Below are 22,292 nucleotides of genomic sequence, written 5' to 3' on the forward strand. Positions count from 1 at the left end.
GATACACAGTAGACACTAAATGCTTGTTTTTGTTGGCTTGAATTGGTAGGACCAGTCACATGCCGAAAATTCTGGTTTGGACTCGTATGCTTCGTCTAGGACCTTCATACCGAAGTCAGTAGTTGATGTAATTTTAACGGTTCGCAGCATATCCAATGATGTCTGGTCGTATTCATCAAGGCAGCCTTGGAATGTGCCAGCAAAGTTGATTTTGTCTTATCTATGTAGAATTTAATTGTACCATCCTGTTCTGAAACACACTCATATGTACATATTCATTCCTGTTGCCTCCAGTGCAAAATCTAAAATCCTCAGCCTGCCTTTAGAGCACTCTCTAACCTCCCTTTCTAATCTTATCCCATATCACTCTTCATATTGGTCTCCATGCCTGAATTGCCCCCATCTCTTCCTCTTGGTTTCGCAGAATGTCTAGTTTCCTTCAAATTACAGCTCAGGTAGAGACCCCTGCCCCTTCCCCACATGAAAACTTCCATGCTGCATCTAATAGTTAACACTCTCCCTCTGGAAATATTTGTTTAATTTATTTATCTCTATATACATTGTGTCCCTCTCTCCCTGTTCTTCCCAGCAGAGTTCAGTAAAGTCCCCAAGAGTAGCAGCTGTTGGGTTTTGTCATAATCTCCTGAATGTCTAGCAAACTGCCTTGCCCTTAGTAGGCACCTATTAAATGTTTGTTCATTTGGATTGAATCAGTGATAGAGAAATCTGGGCATTGATGGGCAGCAATTCAAAATCTCTGTTAGGTATGAGCAAAGTGAGGAGAGGGTTCTGATATTCTACTAAAACATTTCCTTCCTTTATTCCTTCCTTCCATCAAGGTTAAGTGACTTGCCCAGAGTCACACAACTAGTAGACATCTGAGGCAGGATTTGAACTCAGGTCCTCCTGACTCCAGGGCCAGCTCTCTATCCAAACTAAAACACTTTCAAATGGTATTGAGTCCCAGGCTCTTTGGGATACCCTAGTTTCAGTCTTAAAGCAAGCTTCTGCAAGCATATGTGCTCTAAAAGCATGGTTTCTCAAGTTAGCATCATCTAGCAGGTTCCCCACTCCTGAATTCTGGAGAAATCCAATAGACCTGTTCATAGGGATAGGTACTGAACTTGTAGAATTTCATTGACATAGGGAACTCCCTGATGAGAAAATTCCTTCTGCCAGTGAAAGACATAACTTTTCCTGCAACTTCTAGTGTTAGAAAGTTGCCTATAGCACTAAGAGCTTACATGATTCACCCAGATTCACACAGCCAGTGTGTGTTGGAGTCAGGATTTAAACCCAGGCTACCCAAGCCCTGAGGCTGGCTCTATTAGCCATGCTGTCTCTGTGAGTCTAGTAATCCACTCTCAATATTGTTTCACCTCCCCAGATTCTTAGATGCTTCTTACCCTTCATTCATACATGAGGTTAAATGGTTAAAACCAACAGACTCTTAAGTAATTTCTCTGAAAGTCAGTAAGTTCGTATATGCCAACACTTCATTTGGGCTAGATTCATTCTTAACAATAGCCTTTTTGTTTGTTTGTTTGTTTTTAATTTTTTAATTTATTCATTTATTTTTAGTTTATAACATTCATTTCCACAAGCTTTTGAGTGTTAAATTTTCTCTACCTCCCTCCCCTCCCCCCTTCCCAAGATGACTTGCAATCCGATATAGGCTCTACATATACATTCATATTAAACATATTTTCATATTAGTCATGTGGTAAAGATGAATTATAACAATGGAATGAACCATGAGAAAGGAGAAACAAACCAAAAAAGAGAACAAATAGTATGTTTCGATCTGCATTCAGATTCCGTAATTCTTTCTCTGGATGTGGATAGCATTTTCTATCATGAGTTTTTTGGAGTTGTCTTAGAACCTTGCATTGCTGAGAAGAGCCTAGTCTATCAAAGTTAATCATCGCCCAATGTGGCCATAATTGTGTATGATGTTCTCCTAGTTCTGCTCCCCTCACTCAATATTAATTCATTTAAGTCTTTCCAGGTTTTTCTGAAGTCCACTGGCTCATCATTTCTTGTAGCACAATTGTATTTCATTACATTCGTATACCACAATTTGTTCGGACATTCCCCAATTGATGGGCATCCCCTCAATTTCCAGTTCTTGGCCACCACAAAAAGAACTGCTATAAATATTTTTGTACAAATAGGACTTTTTCCTTCCTCTGAAAACTGCCTGCTCATATCCTTTGAGCATTTATCAATTGGAGAATGACTTGTATTCTTATAAATATGACTCAGTTCTCTGTATATTTTAGAAATGAGGCCTTAATCAGAGATACTGGTTATAAAAATTCTTTCCCAGTTTTCTGCTTCCCTCCTAATCTTGGTTGCATTGGCTTTGTTTGTATAAAAACTTTTCAATTTAATGTAATCAAAATTATCCATTTTGCATTTCATAATGTTCTCTATCTATTGTTTGGTCATAACTTCTTCTGTTCTCCATAAATCTGAGAGGTAAACTATTCCCTGCTCTCCCAGATTGCTTATAGTATCAGCCTTTATATCCAAATTGTGTACCCATTTTGACTTTATTTTGGTACACAATGTAAGATATTAGTCTATGCCCAGTTTCTGCCATACTATTTTCCAGCTTTCCCAGTAGTTTTTGTCAAATAGTGAGTTCTTATCCCAGAAGCTGGAGTCTTTGGGTTTATCAAACAGTAGATTACTATAGTCATTGACTACTGTGTCTCGTGTGCCTAACCTATTCCACTGATCCACCATTCTATTTCTTAGCCAGTACCAGGTAGTTTTGATGACTGCTGCTTCACAATACAATCTGGTGTGGCTAGGCCACCTTCCCTAGCATTTCTTTCCATTAATCCCCTTGATATTCTGGACCTTTTGTTCTTCCAGATGAATTTTGCTATTTTTTCTAGCTCTATAGCAGTTTGATTGTTCTGGCACTGAATAAGTCAATTCATTTAGGTAGAGTCCAATAGCCTTTTTGTAGTTCTTGAGCAGTTGGGATTGGAACCACATTGAAATCGTATCATAGGAGAAACATTTGAACTTAAATGTTTAGCCTCACAGAATTTCTGCATCTATTTCATAACCTCGAAAAGGGCGATTTCTACCTCTGTAAAGATCTTGAAGCAGGATCCCCTCCTCCCCGCCCCCAATCCCTTCCAGTCTCATTTCCTTTCCCCTAGTAAAGCTGCTGATATGCTACCTGGCCTCAACTCTCTTTCTCTCCTTTTTTTCTTCTCCCTTCCCCTCCCAGACAAAGCTGCTGACGCAGTATGTGCTGAGTTTGGCAAAGTATGATCAGAATTATGACATCCGAGACCGAGCCCGCTTTACCCGTCAGCTCATTGTCCCCTCGGAGCAGGGGGGCACCCTCAGCCGTCATGCAAAGAAGCTCTTCTTGGCTCCCAAGCCTGCCCCTGTTCTGGAGTCATCCTTCAAAGGTAGGACACTGAAGAGAAGGGGATGGGGGAAAGGGAAAGGCCAGCTTTTCTCATAGAAAATGACGGAGATCATATCCCTCATGGGATAGCAGATTGTCTTTACGAGCTTCATCTCCCCTACATGGCACCTCCAGCCCCAGGGTACAGCTCTCCCTCCCCACTTCCGCTGGGGGTACAGCCCTTGCCAACTTTGACAAACCCTCTCATTGGCAAAGCTTTCCTCCATCACTCCCTTCATCATGGCAATGGACTTCCCTAGTCTGGCTCCTGATATAGATCGTCATTGGGCTTTAGGGATTGGCCTTCCTACTTACCTTTCAGCTTATTTCTGACTGGTCCTCTCTCCTCTCTGCCTTTTTTGAATCAGGCAGTTTTCCATATTCCCTCCTACCCTCCTGTTCTTGAAGCAAGCACCTTGAGTTTCTCTACAAATTCTACAACTCATGACACCAGGGAATAGATAGAATATACCCAACAAACAATGAGAAAGTTGCAGACCTGTACAAAGTCTCAGAAGTCTCACAATACAGCACTTTCTAGTATGAATTAGAATGTAAATGGAGCTCACCCCTACTGTCTTTTGGCTCCTCTGGCACAACCATTAGCTATATAATCTTTCTTCATACTTTAGAGTTTCCCATCGTGACTTCTTTTATTTCTGAAGTTGATTTTGAGAACCCATACTCAAAGGAGAGCTGTGTCCTAGGCTCCCTCAATACTTTGTTTTCTTTGAGACCCTTTGAGGTCAGCAGATATCTCATATATGAATGGGGTTCTTGACTAGGCAAAGGGCTGCTATAATATTTACCTGCATTTTAGGTAGAAGCCCAAATGCCATATTGTTCAAGTGTCTTCTTTGTTCACAGGGGAAGGTTATGCTATGCTTTCCCCTTTACCTGAAACCACTTCTGGATATATTCTTCCTTCCCACACCACTACTTACCACCACTCAGGTACATTTATCCCTCTCTGGGGGACTTCTTTCTTCATCAACAAACTCTTTCTTCATGTAGAGGGATACAGACAGGAAAGAGTTTCACTGTCCACAGCTGGCCCTGACTCTGTTCCTCCTGGATCTTCTACCTCTTTCCGTCTCAGCCCCTGGCAAACCAGGCTTCCCTCTCCCTATTGGGAAAAAACAAACCTTGATTAAACCACAAGTGACCTGAAGGTACAAAAGGGGAATTTTATTAAGAAACTAAGGTCAACAGAACAAAGTCACCAGAATAAAAAGAAGAAGAGTTGCCGAGAGCAGGGTTCTACATTGTTGTGGATACAACAATCTGAGGTGGGGAGCAGGAAAGATGGGCAGAGTATTCCCTTTCCATTGGAGGCAATCAGGATCATAGCCTCAAGGGGAGGCTGTTATCTTTCTCAGGCAGACTCAGGTAGTCAGTCACCAAACATTTCTTAAGTCTTTACTATGTGTCAGGCACTGTGCTAAGCTCTGGGGATACAAAGAAAGGTTAAAAAAAAAAGCATACATTTTAATGGGGAATATAATATGTAAATAACTAAGTATGTACAAGGTATATATAGAGTAGGTGGAAAGTAATTTTAAAAAGGAAGCATTAGCAGCTAGGGTAACCAGGAAGGTCCTCCTGCACAAAGTGGGCTTTGAGCTAAATCTTGAAGAAAGCCAGGGAAATGAATGGATGGAGATGGGAGGGCAGAACATTCCAGAGAGAAGAAACAGCCAGCGCAGTCGCTGAGATGGAAAACTGAGTGTCATGCTTAAGTGGCTGCAAGTATGCCAGGGTAGCTGGATCACAGAGTGAAGAGAGGGAAGTAAAGTATGGGAAAACTTGAAAATATAGGAAGGGAACTGGTTATGAAGAGATTCAAATGCCAAATGAAGGATGACAAGCTTGATCTTAGAGAAAATAGAGAACCACTAAAGCTCACTGAGGGCATGACATTGTCAGACTTACGCTTTTGAAAAATCACCAGTATGGTGATGGATAGCAAGTGATTAAAAAAATCTATTAGGCACTGTGAGATACTAGTTGATTTTTTTTATCATCTCCTTTTATTTGCTATGAAAGATGATTTTAGGATAGTGGTCTACAATGAAGATATAAATGTTTAAAAATAAAAGGAAAAAATAAAACTTTTTAATCACCTTGGCAGCTGAGTGGTAAAAGGATTGGAATAGGGAGAGGCATGAAGCAGGGACCATTTTGAAGGTTATTATAATAGGCCAGGTGAGAAGTGAAGGTTTGAACTAGGGTTGTGGGTATATGAATTGAAAGAAAGGGGTGTACACAAGAGACATTCCGAGGCTGGATACAAGATCTGACAACAGGTTTGATAATGAGTGAGTGAGAGTAAAGCTTCCAAGATGATAATGAGATTGAAAGCCTGAGTGAGTTGGAGGATAGTTGGGCCTTTTATAGTGAAGAGAAGTTCCCAAGAGGAGAGGTTTGGCAGGAGAATATAAAGATATGTTGAGTTTGAGATGGCTATGGTACATCCATTTCAGATACCCAGGTCCAAGAGGCAGTTAGCGATATATGACCGTAGCTTGGGAAAGAGATTGGACTGGATATATTGATCTGGGAATCATCTTCATAGAGATGGTCATTGAACCTGTGCAGGCTAATGACATCACCATGTGAAATAGTATGGAGGGAAAAGAAAAGAGGGCCCATGACAGAGTTTTGGGGAATGCGCAGGGTGACACCACACAAGGGAGTATGGCATGGATGAAGGGACAACAGAGGAGACTGAGAAGGAGCAGTGGACAGATGGGAGAGCCAGGAGAGAACAGTGTCATGGAAACCTAGAGGAGGGAATGTCTAGGAGGAGCTGGTGATTGACAATGTCAGATACTGCAGAGAAGTCACAAAGGATCAGGATTGAGAAAAGGCCATTGGGAGTGGCAAGTAAGAGATCACGGATGACTTTGGAGGGTGCAGTTTCAGACTAAAAACCAGATTGCAGAAGGTTTAGAAAAGGGAACAAAGTAGAAGCACTAAGTGTAGGTGACTTTCTCAAGGACTTTAGCTATGAATAGGAAAAGAAGTATAGGATGATAGCTGGTACAGATGGTTGAATCAAGTGAGGTTTTTTGAGAAAGGGGGAGACTTGGTCATATTTATAGGCAGCAGGGAAGAAATCAGTAGATAGGGAGAGACTAAAGATAAATTGTGTCCCAGTCTGGCCTCCTGGCTGTTCCATGAACAAAACACCACCCCTTTCAACTCCAGGCATTTTCTCTGACTGTTCTCCATTCCTACAATGCTCTCCATCTTCATCTCTACCTACTGGCTTCCTTTAAGACCCAACTAAAACCCTAGTTTCCACAGCAAGCTTTTCCCAACCTCTCTTAATTCTGGTGCCTTCCCTCTTTTAATTATTTCCTATTTGTCCTGTATATAGCTTTTTTCTACATATTGCTTGTTTGTTGTCTCCCCGATTAGATTGTGAGCACCTTGAGGGTACGGACTGTCTTTTGTCTCTTTTTTTATCTCCAGGGCTTCTCACAGTTCCTGGCACATATTAAGTGCTTAATAAATGTTATGACTGATTGAATGACTGAGGAGTCTTCTCATGGCTTGGCTTGGCTATAACTTACTTCTGCCCTGCAGCAGTCTTTGACCCCTCCCTGCCCCCACTTTTTTCCTGGTCCCTGAATGAGGAAGGACTTTTCCTCTTGGCCCACCAGAGTCCTTCCAGCATTTCCAGGCCATCTAGCAATGACTCTGTAGCTCTTTTTTCCACTCTCCTAGAAGGGTCTATGAATCCAGACTCTCAAGTCCTATTTTAGCTCTAATCTATTTCCCTTTGTCCTGTTTAATTGGACTGAAGCATATTCATTAAGCTATTTTGAGGTTGTTTCTACTGTTTAATGAAACCCAGCTGCCTTGCTGCTTGTTCTATGTCTGAGCCTAGTCCTTCTAGCGGCCATGAGTTCTTGATGGTGGCCATCTTCTTTCCTTTCAGCCTTTCTGAATTGAGTAAGCTTCTTTCAACAAGCAGAAGCAAACCCCCTGCTTTTCTTCGGTTCAGTGCTTGGACTCCCTCTTTTTCTGTCTCATAATTGAGAAACTAACTCTCCGATCATTTGTACAGTAGAAGTGGCAGGTATGCCTTGAGCCCAATGAGTGATCAAACTTGTTAGCTCAGATTCTCAGCTGTACCCACCCCCACCACCACCCCCAGCTTGCCTTTGATTACTCAGCCATTCAGATATTCCTACAGAAGGGGTGGAGCTTTCCAAATTCCCATAATTTCATTCATACAGTGTGTGATATACAGTACACACTTATTAAAACTACATACACATCATTTCCAACAAAGTCAGAGGATGGTTGTTTTGAATTATCCTCTGATAGGGGTATGTCTTTTCCTTGCAAAGTCCTCTATGATATATTCTTTCCCCAGAGCCAAACTAGGAATATTTTTACCTGGGGGCATATAGTTGGGGGGAGGGGGCATATAAAGGGGTCCGTGGTATACAAGACAGTCCAGCCATGATTTATAGCCATGTCAGGAAAGGGGATATCCCCAGCATTCACACACCTCCTTTAGGCATTTAGGGCAGAAAGGTAAGTGCTAGGAGAGAGGTAGCACAGAGACAAAACCACTGGAGAGTTGGTCTAGGGGCACTTACGCCATTTGGAATGGTAGAAGTCTTCAAGGAGAGAGAGGAAGCATTCTCTACTCTTTCTCCAACCCATGCTTCTGTCCTGGGACAAAGCCCCATTTGCCTTGTGCTAGTTATAGCTTTCCTTCTTTTCAACCTTTCCCACCCCCCCAATGTCAGTTTTTCCCCTTAAATCCCATTATGGTAAAAACCTTCCTGAATACTTCCCCCATGGCCTCTAAATTCCACTAAATGACCACTCAATTCCCCTACAGTGTGTCTCTCTTCCTAACAATTATCAAGAACCCACCATCATCACCTATAGCCCTAGTAACTTCAGACTTCCCACAGAAATGAGGAAATTTGGGGTAGGGTTCAGTGTGCCAACTCTGGATCTTGAGACCTTTACTTACAAATCTCTTGGAACAACAGAAGCAGCCCTTTGGGAAAACTAACTACCACTACTCTTAAGAAACACCTATTTGTTAAACTAGGCTATGCTTTGGCCTCAAATTGGTTTCCTTTTGTGCTTATGGAAACAGAAATACACAATAAGACCACTGTCTTTATCTAACTTGTATGTTCAATTTTAGCCTAATCTATTAAGTTAAATATTTTTAGCAGACATTTGTACATCACTTTCCATTTCTAACAGTTAAGTTCAAATATGACAGCTTAAATTAAAAAAATTATTTATATCCCAACATTTAAATCAACTTTGCAATAGGTGAGGAGGGGTAGAAACTTATTCACTCCCCTTATAAAACGTGTCAATTGAGTCCGAATTAAAATAAACCACTGTAACTGTGATATCATCCCTGTACATCCGTGCTACATTATCTGGCAATGTCAACATGGCAGAAAGCCTCTCCTGGTCCATCTCCCCATATTCAGTGCTTCCAATGGCATGCCTTATTAGACGAATGGCAGGATTTTGGTCAGGGGCATGGATGTCTTTAGCTTTTCTTTGGAGTAACAGGCTTTGCATGCGGCCCAAATTAGCTGATTTCTCAGTCAGTTCAGGTTTCTGCCTGCTGGCTTCCTCAAGGTGCTCCACAACAAGCCTAACCACATCCTCATTACCCAGCAAGTCCCACAGTCCATCAAAAGCCATAATAAGGAACTTATCCTTATGTCTCAATTGGTGGTAAGTGATTTCTGGTTCTGCAGTCAAATAAGGTAATGTATAGTAGTTAGGGAAAAACTCCCACCAAATCTTAACCATTTTAAATTCTGCTTCCTGTCCACTTTCACATCCTTAATCCTGACCTCTCACCATACCTCCTCCCTTTCATAGACCGGGATCACTTCCAGCTTGGCTCATTGTCTCACCTGCTTAATGCCAAGGCTACCGGCTACCAAGAACTCCCAGACTGGCCTGAGGAAGCTCCTGACCCATCTGTCCGAAATGTAGAGGTGATTGGGAAGGCGGGTAGGGATTGGGGAGGGATCAAGAAGGCCAAATGAAAGAACAGAGGAGTGGAAGGGTACAGGAGGGTGGTTTGGGAGGAAGCAGAGGGGTGGGACCAAACAAAAGCTTTTTTTATGTCAATAGATACAAAACATAATCCATCATCTCTGGGGGTTGGGGAATGGGGAGGAAATCTAACCCATTGGTCTCTGGGGTGCTTGGGTCAACTCAAAACGATGCTCAGGTGACACTCCTAGGTTCTGCAATTTCCCTTAAATTCCCTTATCCATCTGATCCCTGCAAAATCTATTCTTTTCCTGGCCCTCCCTGGTCCCCTAAATCTTCCCAGACCCTTTCTAGTTCTTCTTTCTCCAAACCCTTAACCCTTCCCTTGTGGTACCAGAGTCCATTGGTGCCTCCTGGACTCCCCACACCTAGAGGCCTGTTCCGAAGAGTCCTGAACCTTTTCCTCAGGGTATTTATTTCAGGCTTTAGGGACATCCTGGTTAGCTCATTCCTTCCTTATTGCCACAGCTGAATGCTTCCAGATGCAAATCCATGTTCCCCAGCCCAACTGGTAGCTCTGGAGTATAGTCTCTTCCCTCCTTCCTGCTATTCCTTAAGCACAAAGCCTTTACAGGTTTTCTAAGGATTTTTACTACTGCACTGCAGGGGAACAGGTAGGTGGTAAACAAATGGGGGAAGTTCAGAATTACAGTCACAGCAGTCTTGAAGTCGCCTTTGGCTTGCAATCCAATGATGCTAAATGCCCTTGGACCTCAAGCAGACTTCTGCACTTACTTCCTGGCCTAAATTTGCTTTGGCTTCTACAGGCACCCCTCCTGCAGAGACCCCTTTGATTCTCTGCTCCTTGGCTTTGAATCTGCTTTGCCACCACCATCCATTATCTTCGGGAAGAATTAAACTATAGCATAAGAGTAGTTTCACAGCTTCCCCTCTTGTACCTAAAGCAAATATCTGGCCCTTTGAGGTATTTGTAAGAGTTTTATTGCTTGCAACAACAGGAGACCAGAACTTGCAAGAAGTCTCACACATCTCACAATGGAAACTGTCCTTGGTGTTGATTGGAACCTAAATGGAGCTGGGTTTTGCTCTCTCTTAGCTTCAACAAGCTCCGACAAGCCCTGATAAACTCCATCATCTTTCTGGGTTCCTGTGATCTCTGTGCAACCCTTCATACCCCTTTAATTCTCTGGAGTCCAGACCCTCCTACCCTTTGCAGTGAGACCCTTTGGGTTGAGGTAATGTGAGGGCTGATGCAATTACCAGTCATGTGAATTTCAGAGGGGAGCTCAGGTATCTGTCTGTTCCTCCAGGGCATCTCTTCTTCATATAGCTTCATACATCTATGTCCTATCCTATCAGAAGACTGGAGTTTTCAAAAGGCCATGCAGAACAGTTGTATAAAGAAAGGGCCTTCACTCAGATCATTTGGTTTAGAGCCAGCAGGGCTCTGAGAACAGAGAGCAAGATGCAACAGGAGAAGCACAGGGTTTGTAGGCAGGGGATCTAGATTCAATTCCTGGCCCTGCCACTTAGTGCCTGTGTGACCTAGGAAAGTCATTTAACTTCTATGTAAGCCTCAGTTTCCTTGATTGTAAAAAGAGAGAGTTGGATCAGATGACTTCTTAGGTTCCCTCACATCTGTGAATCTACAATTATTTATTTCAACTCCCTCATTTCTCAGATGAGGAAAATGAGGCCCAGAGGGGCTAAGTGACTTGTCTGATGTCACAGAATCAGTATGGCAGAGCCAGGATTCAAACCCAGAGCCTCTGACTCCCAGTCTAGAGCTTCTTCTATCACAGCACTCCAAGGTATCAGATTCTAAGTCATCCAGTATACTTCCAGGAAACTCTGAGAGCCTACTATGTGCAAGGCACCATGCTAGGTGCTGTGTAGCCACGAAGATGAATGCCAACTCTTATAGCCAAGTGAGAGAGAAGATAAAACACACAAAAAAGCATTTTAAAAATTGGACATGACAAATGTGTTAGGAGAGATGGGAGCAATCAGTCAGTCGATAAACATTTGTTAAGTGCTTACTATGTTCCAGGCACTGTGTTCAGGATAGAAAGGAAGGCAAAAGACAATCCCTGCCTTCATGTAGCTCACAATCTAATGGGAGAGACGCCATGCAAACAATTATGTACAAACAAGATATAGGCAGAATAAGTTGGAGATTATCAACAGTGGGAAGGCACTAGCATTAAAGGGAAATGAGAAAGGTTTCTTACAGAAGGTAGAATTTTGTTTGGGCCTTGAAGAAAGCCAAGGAAGCCCAGAGGTGAAGACAAGGAAGGAGATCATTCCAGGAATGGGAGACAGCCAGTGAGAGTCAGGAGATGGAGTGTCTTCTTCGAGGAAGAGCCAGGAGGCCAGCGTCAGTGGATTGAAGACTACTGGGATGGGGAGAGTGTAAGGTATAAGGGGGTGGGCAGTCAGGTGATAAAGGCCTTTAAATGCCTTCCACATACTATGAGAATTCATTGCAGGAAAAGATAACATCTAGCTAAGGTGATCAGAGAAGGCTTTGTGGAAAGGAGGAGACTTTGAGCTGAACTTTAAAGGATTGCTAGGATTTGAAAAGATAGAGTTGGAGAAGGCTCAGGAAAGAATAGGGAATATGGTGTATTGGGTATGGCACTAGATTTGGAGTCAGGAAGACCTGGGTAAAAATTCTGCCCTAGATATCTACAGCTGTGTGACCTTGGGCAAGTTACTTAACCTTGCTGGGCCTCTGTTTCCTCATCTGGGAAAGGAGGGGGTGGGTCTTGATGGCTTCGGATGTCCCTCCCAGATCTAAATCTGCAATCCTGTGACCCACTAGGTGCAAGGAAAGGTGTGAGCAAAGTCACAGAAGTGAGAAGCTGCTGAATGTGTTCAGGAGGTGACAAGCACCATTTGCTTTTTTGAGAATTAATAGATCAGGAAAATGTCTGTCAGGAATGCGCTATATCTGGATTTCAGCAAGACATTTTGACAGTCTTTCATGATATCCTTGTGAGCAGAGATGGGCAAATGGAAACTGGGCAATAGAATTAAGTGACAGAAGCTCCCCAAAGAATAGCCATGAATAGATATGTGGAAAGGCTCTGTCCTTGGTCCTGGGCTAGTCCATTTTTTTTATCCCTGACTCTGGATAGAAACATAGAAATTTCGCTTATCAGTTTTGCAAATGAGACAAGTTAGGAGGAAGAAGGAATGTGTTAGATAGCAGCTAGAATGACAAGCAAAAGCTAACAAGATGAAATTTCATGGGCATCATGATGTAAAGTCCTATATTTATGGATTTATTGGGGGAGGGGGGTTTAAGCCACTGAACAGTACAGAATGGAAGCAATGGACACCAAAAAGATGCTGAGGATTGCAATCAGTAGTACAGTGCAGCGGTGGGTGGGTGGGAGGCATGTTGGAGTTCAGTAGCACAATAATATCTGGTTAATTGGTCGATGTAGTCCACTCGTATAAAGAACCATTACACCAAGAATGTACATGATCCCATCTGAACCATTCCTGTTCAGGTCATGGATGACCAATGGATCTTTTCATCCCCACCTTGAAAAGGACAGAGAGTCATTTCATCAAAGGCCCTAACTTTTCCCAAATGCTTCTCAACCCACAGGAGGAGGATCTATCCCTGATTGAAACCCACATGGGTCTGTTGGGCGATTATACCCAGGTCCCTTTGGTGTGCCGTGTTCCCCCATCCCTCATTCTTCCCATCATGTACAGTGCCCCACCTTGGCTCTTCTGTGTGCGGTGTGCTCCTTTCTCCCTGCATGTGCCCTCATGCTATCCACGGGCATTCCTTTTCTCCTATGTGCACAGTATCTAACATCCCTGATTTGTGTGCAGTAGCTTCTCTTCTCCCCCACCTACTAGATCCTATGCCAGATCCACCTACCTCCAAGGGAGGGACCAGATCTGGCCTGACTCTTAATCTGGCTTAACTGGATATAGAGAAGAAATCACAATGAAGAGGGGTGTCACTGTGTAGAGATGTAAGGGAGGGGGAGGACAGGCTGGACTTGGCTTTTTCTTGCCCCTCTTTAAACTCCTCTTTTTCTTGCCCCTCTTTAAACTCCTCTTCATCCTTCACCCGCTCAGGTTCCTGAATGGACCAAGTGCTCTAACCGAGAGAAAAGAAAGGAGAAGGAGAAACCATTTTACTCAGACTCTGAGGGAGAGTCAGGGCCCACAGAGTCAGCAGATAGTGGTGAGAATGGAATGACCCCCCCCCACAAGAGTACCCCACAGCATTGTGTGTCCCCCTAATCTCTATGTGCATAGTGTATTTCCACAGGCATGTAGCAATTACCTAAGTATGTCTGTGTTTAATTGCGTGGATGTTCATGTGTATGTCTGTGTCTGGGTGCATATATTCATATTGTATGCATGTATCTTTGCATGTGTGTGTATTCATAAGTCTGAACTCTCATGAGTGAATGTGTGTCCCATCTCCAATAGATATGGGCACACTGAAGTGTGAATTGAATTTGTGTCTGTCTCATATATATATCTCTGTGTCTTCATCGATTTCAATGTGTTTTGGCATCTATATGTGTCTGCGTACATAAGTGCATTTCAGAATGCAGGTTTGTGCACCTATTGATTCATATGTATGTGATTGTATGTATATATACATGAGGGTATGTATTGATTGTGTGGTTCAAAGAGTCCAGGAGACTGGGATTTTAGGCTTCCATGAAAGGACCTGGGCTCAGGGGGTTAACTCAACCTACAAGTGTTACTGCTTGAATCCTGGGCCCAGGGAACCTGGCCAGGAGCTGAGCAGTCACAGAGCCCTGGCCCTGATCTGGCCCTGACCCAGCCCTCCACCACAGACCCTGAGTCTGTGAGCGAGTCTGAGAGCAAGAGCAGCAACGAGAGTGGCTCAGGAACCAGCAGCGATGAAGACGAAGAAGAGGACGAGAGTGATGAGCAAGAGGCAGATGACAAGAAGAAGGGGAGAAGAGGTGGCCAGGAAGCCTCCAGGGAGAGTGGAGAGAGGTGATTTGGGGGGTCCTTCCCAGACCAGAAAGGACACCAAAGGTCAGACAGCAGGGCATGTGGCCAGATAACTGGCAGCAGCCTGGGGAGGGGACCATTAACAAAGCATAGATCACAGACACAGAGCTGAAAGGGACTTCAGAGATTGTCTAGTCTCATATGCCCATTCTTGCCTTGTGATATCTGACAAATTTGAAGCTTTACTCACTTGTGCTTTAGACTAGTATGTATATACCCAGGCCAGCCGCTATCCTCAGATGCTAGAGGTCAGAGGTGACTCTGGTCAATAGCTGGTACCTCCTTAATGGAGGCTTCAGACTCCTTTGGTTAAGTATGTTTATCAGGCCTTCCCAACTTCCCTGGAAACAATCCAGAGTCAAGCTTGGGTCAAGTAGCAATACAAGGTCTTTGAATGCTGTTTAAGTCCATCAGAGGAAATTTTGTAGAGAACCTGAAGTGATTTTTTACTTAAGCTTCTGAGCTCTTTCTATATCCCTCATCTTTACCATAGATGGCATCAATCTGGACCTGTCCTCCTCCCAATTGTGGCACTTGACTTAATAGGAAATCTGTCTATCTGCTCATCCCAGAGAAAGCTTAAAAGTCTATTTTGGAAGAATTGACCAAGTCTAGGTGGTCTGCTGTTTTTTCAGGATTGAAGGGCTACCCTGTGGGGGCTTCATGGCCATCCCCAGAGTGGGCTCTCATTTGAGAGACATGCAGAGTGGGCTGGGTCCAACTGATTAACCCCAGAATGTCAGCAGATGCAGAGCATAGCATGGGGAGAGCTTTTCTAAGAAAGGGAAGGGCCAAAGGGAGGTGGAAGGCAAGGTGATTTCAGGGCCCTTGAGACAATGATAATTGTGATAGTTATAACAGATGTTTTATAGCCTTTAAAGGTTTAGACAGGGTTTTACATACAATGTCTCATGCCATATGAGGCTACATTGAAGGAACTAGGGGTGATTCTCCTGAAGAAAAGACTTACAGGGGATATGATTACAGTGTTCATGTCCTTAAAAGATTAAAATGCAGAATAGTCTGAGATTTGTTTTGCTTGGCTGCTGAGGACAGAAGTGAGCTACAGGGAAGTTGCAGGGAGGTGGATTTTATCTCATTATGAAGAAATGCTTCTTAGTTATTAAAGTTGTCCAAAAAGTGGCATGGCATGCTCTGAGACATTGTGAACTCCTAGAATTTGTGGGTTTCGCTAGAAGACTTCAAGGAAATACTGGGTGATCCCTTTTTGGGTATTATTGTAGAAGGAACTCCTCCTGTACAGGTTTTAGAAAAATGGTCTAGATGATTGCTAAAGTCCCTTCCATTTCTGAGAGTCTTTGATTCTGTGAAAGTTCCAATGGCCATCTCCGCCAAACTGGATAAGAAACCCAAGAAAAGCCTTCTTTAACTGCTTCAAAGGGAAGGATTTAAGTGCTTTTGAGCTCTGGGAATATGGTCTTGAGCCCTTTTTACTCCTCCAGTGACCAGAGTGAAGAGGAGCAGAAGAAGGTAAAGAGGAAGAAGAAGGCACATGAAAGGAAAGAGACATCTGAGTCCTCAGAGGAGGAGGGAAGTGCTTCAGACAGCAGTTCATCAGAATCTGAGTCAGCATCTGAGTCTGAGGAGGAGGAGGAAGAGGACCAAGCAGAGCCTGACACTTGGAGAAGAAAGACAGTAAGAACAAGGGGTTGGGGAGAGGGAGAGAGGGAGGAAAGATACAGCCTATTCCAGTAGGAAGTTTACCCCCATAAGACTGACTGGGGTGTTGTTCTCTGCCTTTCTCAGGCACAGACCATAGTGTGTCCCCCTTCCCTCTTTCTACCCTCTGCCCAGCCTCCAAGTAGCAAGATAACCCCCAAACCCAAGGAGATCTCCCTGCTTGACCTGGAAGACTGTGAGTAGGGAAGTTTGTTGTTGTGGGGGAGGGATTGTGTGATGGAAGGGAGACGTCGCTTCCATGATGGGAGCTTCAAGTAGAGGATGTCTACTAAATGTGTGAGTCCAGGAATAGCTTAAGCCTGATTAGTGGATCATGCACAGGGAGCGAAGTTGTCTTGAGACTGAGAGACACCAGTTCGGGGGAATACTGTCTAGCTATATCAGGGTGAAGGTCCAGGCCCTTTGTGGCCTCTGCGTGGAGGCCAGCAATTCCTAATTTCTTTCTGGGAGTTAGCATAATAAGACTTCTATTTGGTAATATTTGGGTTGGGATTAAATCCTGGCCTCTATCCAAGGATCCACAGGTCTCAGTCTTGTCCAGTATCTGCCTCTCCAGCCTCTGCCTGTGGGCCGAAGAATCTGACTTCTGCCCAGCCTCTATCTCTGGGCCAATGAGATCTATCCAATATCTGACCTCTTACTGTGGTGGAATAGGTCCTGTTCAAGGCTGGCAAGCCTACCCAGATCTGGCAGCACTCAAGGTTCACTGTCCATGGTGCTGAATCATACTCTGACTAAATCTCATTTCTCTCCCCTCCCTAGTTTCAGGGATGTCCCATTCCTTCCCTTTCCTCCTCCCCTCCCACAGGCCGCCATTATGAACTGCTCCCTATCTCCCCCACAGTTACTCCTCCCAGCATTCAGCCAGTATCCCCACCAAGGGTTGTCTCCAACAGCCTAGTCACCGATTTGGAAGGCTTGACACTCACTGATTCGTCATTGGCACCCTCGGTGAGAGTGGGAACCCTGAAAATAAACAAAGCATGAGGAGATGGGTGGGGAACAGGGAATTACTGTCCATTTCTGAATCGCTAAGTGACAGAGTCAAGCATAGAGGAGTGGGCAAGGGTCTGACGTGTTGTCCTATTGTACTAATCCATTTCTTATTTCTCCTTTTCCCTCCCTCTGGCCTGTTTCTGTACCCATTTCTTCTCTCATCTCTCCTATACCCACCTTTATGCTCTATCCCTACTCCTACACTTTACTCTTTCCCCTTTCTCCTGCCCACCCACAGCTGCTCAGTCCTGTGATGGGCCCTGGGAAGCGGCAGGAGCTGCTACACCGTGTGGCAGGGGAAGGGCTGGCTGTTGAGTATGTATTCAGCCGACAGCCCTTCCCTGGGGATCCGCATATGGTATCTGTGTGCATCCACTTCTCCAATAGCTCAGATACCCCCGTGAAGGGTCTACATGTGGGGGTGACCCATCAGCAGTCTGGCATACGCATTCAAGAGTTCCCAGAGATTGGTGAGGGTGGCTATAGGGGAAATGGGGGGAGGGCATCCTTGATAGCCTCACAACCCTTGACCAGAGACTTGCATACTTCATTTACTAAATCTATGTCCAATGTCCATCTAAATTCCTGTGTGTGTGTGTGTGTGTGTGTGTGTGTGTGCGTGTGTGTGTGTGTGTGTGTTTATTGAGGATTGTGAGCTTCCCAAGGACAGGGACAGGAGCCATTAATTCACATGGTACAGTGTCCAAGACATGCAACATCTAAAATCAATGATGCTCCTTACAAACTAAGACTAGCACCCATGGTACTCTCTACAGATTATGCCTAAAACACACAGTGATAGGGCCAGATGATTCCGCGGGCAGACCAGGGTAATATTGCTTGGTACAATGGTACCATAAAAATGGTGTTTGGCAAAAACAGCCTTGTGTAGGCAGTGCCCAGGAGTTAGTACCTGGCACAGACAGTGCTTAGTGCAGATGGCAACAACACAGACTATACAGGTATAGACTATACCCTGAAGACAGTGCCTGGCACCAACAATGACTAGTTTAGACACAGATGGTGCTTGATATAATATAAATGATGCTCAGTACAGATGGTGCCTAGTACAGAAAGATAGTGACCAATATATGAGCGTCCAGAAGATGGGGCTCTGAACAGATGGTGCCCATCTATATTGTGCCTGGAAGATAGTGTCTGACATAAACAGTGCCAATATAAAAATTTGTTAAGTGCAGATAGGGCCAGTACAGACGGTTCCTGGGAGACGTTGCTTGTCAGAGATAATGTAATCTTGCTTCCTTTGGGAATGGTCTAGATTTGGGGCTGGGGATAGGCAGGTAAGGGGATCATGTGGTAAAAAGATGAGGCAAAGCAGGGACAAGGTGATGGGAAAGGAAGACTTTTTCTTGGGCAAAGAGGATTCTGTCTTAGAGAGGGAGGACTCTTTCTTAGGGAGGGAGGACCCTTAGGAAGAAGAGGGAAGTGGTGAGGAGAGGAAAAGGAAAGGGAGGAGAATCCTTGGTTAGTCTTAGGGCTCCATCAAGGTTAGTGGTAGGGCAAGGAGGCAAAAACCAAAGAAATAATGATCTCACTTCTTTTGGAACTTAATGGGCCCGAGGATCAGGTTCCGTAAGAAGAGATAGTGACAGCAGATTTACCCCTCTCTGTATCACAGAATCCCTGGCCCCTGGTGATTCAGTTACAGCTATCTTGGGCATCAACTTCTCTGACTCCACCCAGGCAGCTACCTTCCAGCTCTGGTATGTGTTGATTTTAGATGCCAGAAAGCCCTAAAGGAGGGAGTTTGGGTTCTTACCTGGAGTAGAAGTGGGGGAAGGGAGAAGACCCCAAGATCTAGTGGTTCTAGAATGCAGCCCCAATTCCTGGGACCCACCTCAACCTCATTTCCTAGAGCCCAGTTCTCATGTCCAGGCCCAGGCCTTTGGAATTCTACTTCCTAAGATCCAGCCCTTGTCAGGAAGGAAGGGTATGATGTTGGCCTTACTTTTTTACTTTCCTGCAGCACTCAGACTCGACAGTTCTATGTCTCCATCCAGCCACCAGTGGGGGAGCTGATGGCCCCTGTGTTTATGAGTGAAAATGAGTTCAAGAAGGAACAGGGTGAGTAGTCAGGAAAGTCCAAAAGCCCAGGGCCCCTCATCATCTCTCTACAAGGCCACAATGTTATTAGCTAAACTCTGTGTCCTAGAGGTCAGTTACTTATTCATAACCATGGCAAGAGCAGTGGACTTGGATCTCACCTTCCTGGCATGCCTGGTCTTATGGGGGAAGACTCAATTCCAAGTCAGAGAGGTTATGAACAGGCCTACGTGCCAGGTTCTTCCCCCCACCCCACCTTACCCCATTAACACCAATTCTTTAACTCATGGGCCCACAGCGAAGCTGACAGGCATGAGTGAAATCACAGAGAAGTTGATCCTGCCAGACACATGCTCCAATGACCATATTATAGTCCAGAGGGTGACTGCCACAGCCAACCTTGGCCGGATACCCTGTGGGGCTCCTGATGAATACAGGTAAATCAGGGCCTTGGTAGGAGGGGAGGTACTTCAAGAAGAAGGTAGAGGGACCCGTATGGAATATGGGACCTAATGAGGGACTGGTTGGGGTGGGGAAGGACATGGAGAGAGTACTTGGACTCTTTGTGGGTAGAAGGTTCCCCCCTAACTTATGACACGTAAGTGACATTCCCCTCCCTATTTAGATCATGGCCATCTTACCCCTCTTCTTTCTGGCCCAACTCAGAGGGTTTTCTCCGGACTCCTCCTCTCTTTTCCTCTATACTTATTTCACCTATTCCTCTTCTGCCTCAAAGGTTTGCTGGAAGAACACTGACTAGCGGAAGCCTGGTTCTGCTAACCCTGGATGCAAGGGTGGGTGTAGCTGCTCAGCTAACAGTCAACAGTGAGAAGATGGTAATCGGCACCATGCTAGTGAAGGATGTTATCCAGGCCTTGACACAGTGATTCTTTGCACCTGCCACTGGTGCCTGCCTCATTAGCTTCTCCCGTTTCCCTAAGCCATGATGCATCCACCCCTTTTACTGTCCCCATCAAATCCCCGCCCAAAGCTGCAGACTGGGTCCTGTGACATTCTCCCTCCTCAATCCCTATCCTCTATTACTTCCATACACACCCCCAACTATATCCTTGGTGAGGGACTCATCTTGCTGGTTATCTACCTTCACTATCCTCCTCAAGGGACTCCTTAAGGGTGGGGAAGGAGAAGAGGGAGTGGCAGCTGCCTGCTCAGTGCCTCCCCAGTATCCTTTATTTACTTATGGAGAACCTCAATAAAACTGTCCCCCTTCACCTACCCCTTCTCTCTGGGCTCTTCTGGAGGTGATCATAGAAAAGGGATAGAGGCTGGTGCAGGCCCTACAGAAGCAACAATTACTGAACCCAACAAGTGACCATTATATGAACTTTCTCCCACAACTCAGAGAAGAAGCTAGGGCTACCCCTAGTCAGGTTGAAATGGGACACAGGATACTGTCTTGTGTCTGATGTCACAGCAGCATGTCAGGCAATATAGCCTGCCTGAGAGATGGGAAGGATGAAGAGAGCCATAGGGAACTTTTGGTTTGAGGTATACACATGGACCAGGGCATGGGAACTAATTGTTCGAGGGTTATGAGCCTAGGAATCCCCAAAAAGCTCTGGAAGTTGATAACAGGAAGAAAAGTCAAATAGTAGTTGGAGGAATAAGAAGGAAATGTAAGAGACTGGAGGAGAGTCCAGCCATCCTGCTGGAGAAGGAAGGAGAGATTTCCCATTGCTGGTATAGACAGGACTAGGGAATGAGGGGGCAATGTAGGAGAGCACAGAAAAGAACCAAAGGAAAGTGAGGTGAGAAAATGAACTCTCTAGCCTCTTCAAGATTCTTCTAAGACTGTGCACTACAGCTTTGTCTTCTTAGACTTTTCTGTTCAGCCCACGTTCTTTGGTAGTTACCTGTAGTCCACATCTTTAGGTAATCCAAAAAGACTTAACTGTGTTTAAGGGGCAATCAGTGAAAGGTTGTAGGTTAAGACTGCATTCCTGGTCCACCATTGGCTCTAGTCCCTAGCTGCAAGTGAAGGTAGATATTGTTGCAAGAGAAAAAAAAGAATGGTCTATGCTATTGCTGGAACCCAGAAAAAAAGTACTCAGGGTCCAGGACCCCAAGGCTGTGGGAGGGGAAGACTATGCTTTCAAGACCCTTTTTTGTAAAAAGAAAGATAATTAAATATGGCGTACATACATCAAAGAGCCCAGAGTTCCCTCTGAAATATAGATGAATGTTATTTCAGTCCTCTGTGTATTTTGGGGCCCAACGTTATTATGTATGTGTTCTTTACCAGCTGTGTACTATACGTACGTACAGGGATACTGGAAGGATCTTTGTGTGAAAAAAGGTAGTTGGGAAATTGAACCCAAGCCTATGTAACAAAAGAAGAGGAGCTCCGAGTCCCAACTCCAAAAATAAAAGTGTAGAGGCTACAGCAGGACACATAGGGATCACAGACTTAGAGATAGACTGGATCTTAGAGGTCATCTAGTCTAACCCCTTCATTTTACAGCTGATGGAGTAAAGACCAACCTACAAAAGTTAGGTAATCTGCTCAAAACTACACAGGTAGGAGATGGGTGGGAAGAGAGGGCAGATAGGCAGTGACCAAGCCCCAGTCATATACAAATAGCTCATGTAAGCCTTACAACAACCCTATGAGGTGGATGCTATTATCCTCATTTTACAGTTGGAAAACCAAGGCAAAGGTTAAGTACATATTCCCTCCAGTGGTACAGATTGACTGGCCCAGGGTCACACAGCTAGTTAGTGTTCGAGGCCAGATTTCTGCTTGGGCTTTGCTGACTTCAGACTCTGTACTTTATCCACTGTTCCACCTAGCTGCTAGAGATTTAAAACCAGGTCATCTTACTCTAAATCTAGGACTCTGTCCACTGGGATAAGAGACCAGATGTAGGTCTATAGTAGATCCCAGGGTGAGTGGGGATGGGTGCTATGAGAAGGAACCAAGATTCATTTAAACTCCAATTTAATACTAGGGTCAGATTTTATTGTGAGACTAATTTCCCCCATGTATGTTGGTTTAGCTCCAACTGCCCCCTTAGGAGTCCTT

The 22,292-nt window shown here is 44.5% G+C and overlaps 1 protein-coding gene across 1 annotated transcript in view; it reads left to right on the forward strand.

The window, feature by feature from the left end:
* The window catches only part of AP3B2 (adaptor related protein complex 3 subunit beta 2), a 60,670-nt gene extending 39,252 nt beyond the window's left edge, over positions 1-21,418 (forward strand). The window contains exons 15-26 of the mRNA XM_036737094.1: positions 3,251-3,437; positions 9,323-9,441; positions 13,568-13,676; positions 14,305-14,470; positions 15,952-16,144; positions 16,304-16,364; positions 17,034-17,140; positions 17,424-17,655; positions 18,825-18,909; positions 19,173-19,270; positions 19,548-19,686; positions 19,986-21,418. Of these exons, the coding sequence (XP_036592989.1) occupies positions 3,251-3,437; positions 9,323-9,441; positions 13,568-13,676; positions 14,305-14,470; positions 15,952-16,144; positions 16,304-16,364; positions 17,034-17,140; positions 17,424-17,655; positions 18,825-18,909; positions 19,173-19,270; positions 19,548-19,686; positions 19,986-20,136 (1,647 nt within the window). The 3' untranslated portion in view covers positions 20,137-21,418. The remainder of the gene's footprint in view (positions 1-3,250; positions 3,438-9,322; positions 9,442-13,567; positions 13,677-14,304; positions 14,471-15,951; positions 16,145-16,303; positions 16,365-17,033; positions 17,141-17,423; positions 17,656-18,824; positions 18,910-19,172; positions 19,271-19,547; positions 19,687-19,985) is intronic.
* Positions 21,419-22,292: the final 874 nt, after the last annotated feature.

Source organism: Trichosurus vulpecula, chromosome 8, assembly GCF_011100635.1.
Source record: "Trichosurus vulpecula isolate mTriVul1 chromosome 8, mTriVul1.pri, whole genome shotgun sequence".
Taxonomy (NCBI): Eukaryota; Metazoa; Chordata; class Mammalia; order Diprotodontia; family Phalangeridae; genus Trichosurus; species Trichosurus vulpecula.